Consider the following 1,254-nt stretch of genomic DNA (forward strand, 5'->3'; position numbering starts at 1 on the left):
TTGCAGAAACAGAACATTGGGGAAATCATACCATTCATTGCGATGCTTAGGTGTATTTTCTCTTTTTTTACCTCGAAATTATAAGGGTGGTGTATAAAGTTACTGACAAGTATGCTCACATGTACGTACTCAACAATCTGACATCTTAAGCAGACTCAGTCTTCTCTGGCACTTGGGCAGTGCCAGTGGAACCGGCGTCGGAACCATCTCGGCCCTCAGTAGCGCAAGCAAGGCAAGGCAGCTTCTTCTCAAGAGCAGCTCGGTACTTGGGGTGGCTGATGGCGTACACGATGGGGTTGTAGACGGCGTTGGCCTTGGCGAAGACGGAGCCCCAGATGGAGAAAATAGGAGTAACCATGGGCTTGTTGAACATGCCTCCCCAGTTGATGATGAAGTAGGGGGTCCAAGCCATGAACCACAGGGTGACGGTCATAAGAGCAACCTTGGCGAGGCGGCACTCAGCAGAGGTCTTCTGGGCTTCCTCACTCCTCAAAGACTTGACTCCCATCTTCTTGGCCTGTTCGCGCATTCCCCTCTCGTGAGCAGCAACAGCCTTGACGATGAAGGTGTAGCTGTAGATGATGTAGAACAGAGGGAAGATGTACACCCAGACGGAGTACACCCACAGGTAGCTCTTGCTCAGGGTGGTCTCGGTCAAGTAGTCAGTGCCACAAGCGGTCATGTTGCCCTCAGGCACATAACGGTTCCAGCCGAAGAAGGGAGGAAGGCACCAGGCAAGAGAGGCAGCCCAGGTGCCAGCAATCCTTGCCATGGCACCGCCAGAAGTCAAAGGCTCAGCAGACACTCCCTTAACGATGACATTGTATCGGTCAGCAGTGATGAAGACCATGGTCCAGATGGAAACGCAGCCGAACAGAGAACCAAGGAAAGCATAGATCTCACAGAAGAATGCTCCAAGAGTCCAGGTCTGCCAGTAGCAAGAGATGACCATGGGTGGGAACATTGTGAACATCATCAGGAAGTCAGACATGGCCAGGTTAACGACCAAGAGGTTAGCAGGTGTTCGGAGAGATTTGGTGTTCATGAAGACCCAAATGACGACGAAGTTACCGGCAACGGAGAGACATCCCATGATTACCATCCAGAAGCCAACGAGGCTATACCAGAGTGGGTTCATGGGAGGGAACTGGTACCAATGGGGGTCTATCATATGGAGAAGTTCCTTTGGCACAGTGTCAACCACTGTGTAGTTCCCATAGGGATTGGTGGATGGGAGGGCGTTGCTGCCCATGT

The 1,254-nt window shown here is 51.9% G+C and overlaps 1 protein-coding gene across 1 annotated transcript; it reads right to left on the reverse strand.

Moving 5' to 3' along the window:
* Positions 1-37: 37 nt before the first annotated feature.
* Positions 38-1,252, reverse strand: LOC119581670 (rhodopsin-like). Its single transcript, XM_037929794.1, has one exon. The coding sequence runs from the start codon at positions 1,250-1,252 to the stop codon at positions 146-148; it is 1,107 nt and encodes a 368-aa protein (XP_037785722.1). The 3' UTR covers positions 38-145.
* Positions 1,253-1,254: the final 2 nt, after the last annotated feature.

This window comes from Penaeus monodon, chromosome 15 (genome assembly GCF_015228065.2).
Source record: "Penaeus monodon isolate SGIC_2016 chromosome 15, NSTDA_Pmon_1, whole genome shotgun sequence".
Classification (NCBI taxonomy): Eukaryota; Metazoa; Arthropoda; class Malacostraca; order Decapoda; family Penaeidae; genus Penaeus; species Penaeus monodon.